The sequence below is a fragment of the Rhagoletis zephyria genome, unplaced genomic scaffold (genome assembly GCF_001687245.7).
Source record: "Rhagoletis zephyria isolate East Lansing unplaced genomic scaffold, Rhagoletis_zephyria_1.1 Rzeph_scaffold_59376, whole genome shotgun sequence".
NCBI lineage: Eukaryota > Metazoa > Arthropoda > Insecta > Diptera > Tephritidae > Rhagoletis > Rhagoletis zephyria.
The window spans coordinates 1-1,654 of NW_016216427.1; the positions used below are offsets into that span (position 1 = coordinate 1).

The 1,654-nt window shown below is 47.0% G+C and overlaps 1 protein-coding gene across 1 annotated transcript; it reads right to left on the bottom strand.

Annotated features, from left to right (window-relative positions):
• Positions 1-5: 5 nt before the first annotated feature.
• LOC108356450 (pyridoxal-dependent decarboxylase domain-containing protein 1-like) lies at positions 6-1,648 on the bottom strand (the record flags this gene model as incomplete). The annotated part of the gene is made up of 4 exons (XM_017607560.1): positions 1,588-1,648; positions 624-1,517; positions 236-307; positions 6-164 (listed from the first exon to the last, which is right to left on the bottom strand). Coding segments are annotated over exons 1-4 (1,185 nt in total), but the record flags the coding sequence as incomplete, so codon positions are not given.
• Between the last annotated feature and the right edge of the window lie 6 nt (positions 1,649-1,654).

A 1,654-nucleotide genomic window follows, 5' to 3' on the forward strand; every position in this document is an offset into this window, starting at 1 on the left:
AGAATACTACAAGTTTGGAATGCTACATGTATACGTTCGGCTATCGCATCGCGTCCCAAAGCCTGCAAACTGGTCCACAGCGAAAGCGAATGGAGGCGGCGCGAAATAATTGGATCCGATTCGAAGGCGGCTAATGCAGAGTTTTGCAATTGGCGATGAAGGAGCTACGAGCGGAAGCAGAGAGTTATTTTTCTACCCTTATATATATCTGATTGAGCATAATTTTGCAACTCACCACTATGGGTAGGCTAGGTACGCCTAACCAACTGCCCAAATTCAAAACGATAGAGTCAACAATACCGCTGATCTGTGGGGGGAATGCGTAAGAGATAAGATTATTTAGTTTATTGAACAGTACTAATGAGAGTGTGTTTTTAATTGACCATAAATTGTTTAGTCAGGGTTGACTGACAGTCGTGTGTCAATTAGAAGTTAAAATTACTTAGTTTTTGAAGTGTGGGTTTTCTTAGAGCTTTAGATTGCAATATTATCACAGTTAATGTTTATTATGTTATGTTAAGTTTATTTTCAACTATCTTTAACTTTGCATTGAATATGGAATTCTCTGCTTTGATAGAGCAATACGCTGCCCCTAAAAATTATATCCCAAACTCCACACTCACCGTATTTGGTCCCTGAGCGCACGCCAGCGCCGCCAAACCATGTCCAGTGGCATGTAACCAAATGTTGTGCGTCCGACAAATGTCGTTCATGCGCTGCAAGTTATCCACGTAACCGCATATTGAGGCACCCACATCTGCTACTACCAGCAGCGGTGTACGATTAGCGCTTAAATCCGCCTGCACCTGCTTCAGCAGCAATGACAAATCCATTGTACCGAAAGTGCTATTGGCCGGTATTAGGCGTATCGCATCCAATGGTATGCCAAGCTGACGGCAAGCATATTGCAGACGCAGTGGTGTTGTATTCTCCGAGATGTAGAAGCATGGATGCGCCAAAGCTGGTATACCACCCTCGAGGTAGCCTGGACAACGCGCCACTATCGCTAAACGCACAGTGCGTAATATGGCGTCTGCATTGTCTGTGTGAAAGCTACTACCCGGATCGAGGAAGCGAAAGAGTGCGCCCAGCCAGCGTGTGGTGTCGCCGGCAATGCTGCTCGACACACGTACCAAGTGCTGGCGATCCAAGTGCGTTAGATAGGCGACAATGCTGTGCGAAATTAGCGCCAATTGTGCCACATCATCCAGGCCGGGGAGTGGAAATTCTGGATCATCATCGGAGTCAGAGTATGCGATGAGTGTTTCGAGGGACTTAAGTATATCAGCTGGTGGCTTGCAGTCACCATATAGTAGTGTTGTGTGCTTTGGCGTTGCTGGCGTAAGTAGCGGCGAGTCAGGCCCGTTTTCTATGTTAGGCCGACCACCGTCAACGGCGTCTGCCGCAGCTTCCGGCGGAGTTTCGGGTGTCTCAGCAACTGGCGCAGTTTTGACATTTTCCAGACCACGTAAAACATGCGCTGACTTCAATTCTAGCTCAGCCAAACCGGAGCGTATCTGTGTTGGAAGTGCAAATGGCAGCTAATAAATTTCCTTAATTTTTATTAAATAGAAATGCTAAACTTACGCTGGATGCGGCAATTTCTGCAACGCGTGGCTCCTTCATCTCGTCATCGGCGCCCGACATTCTACTC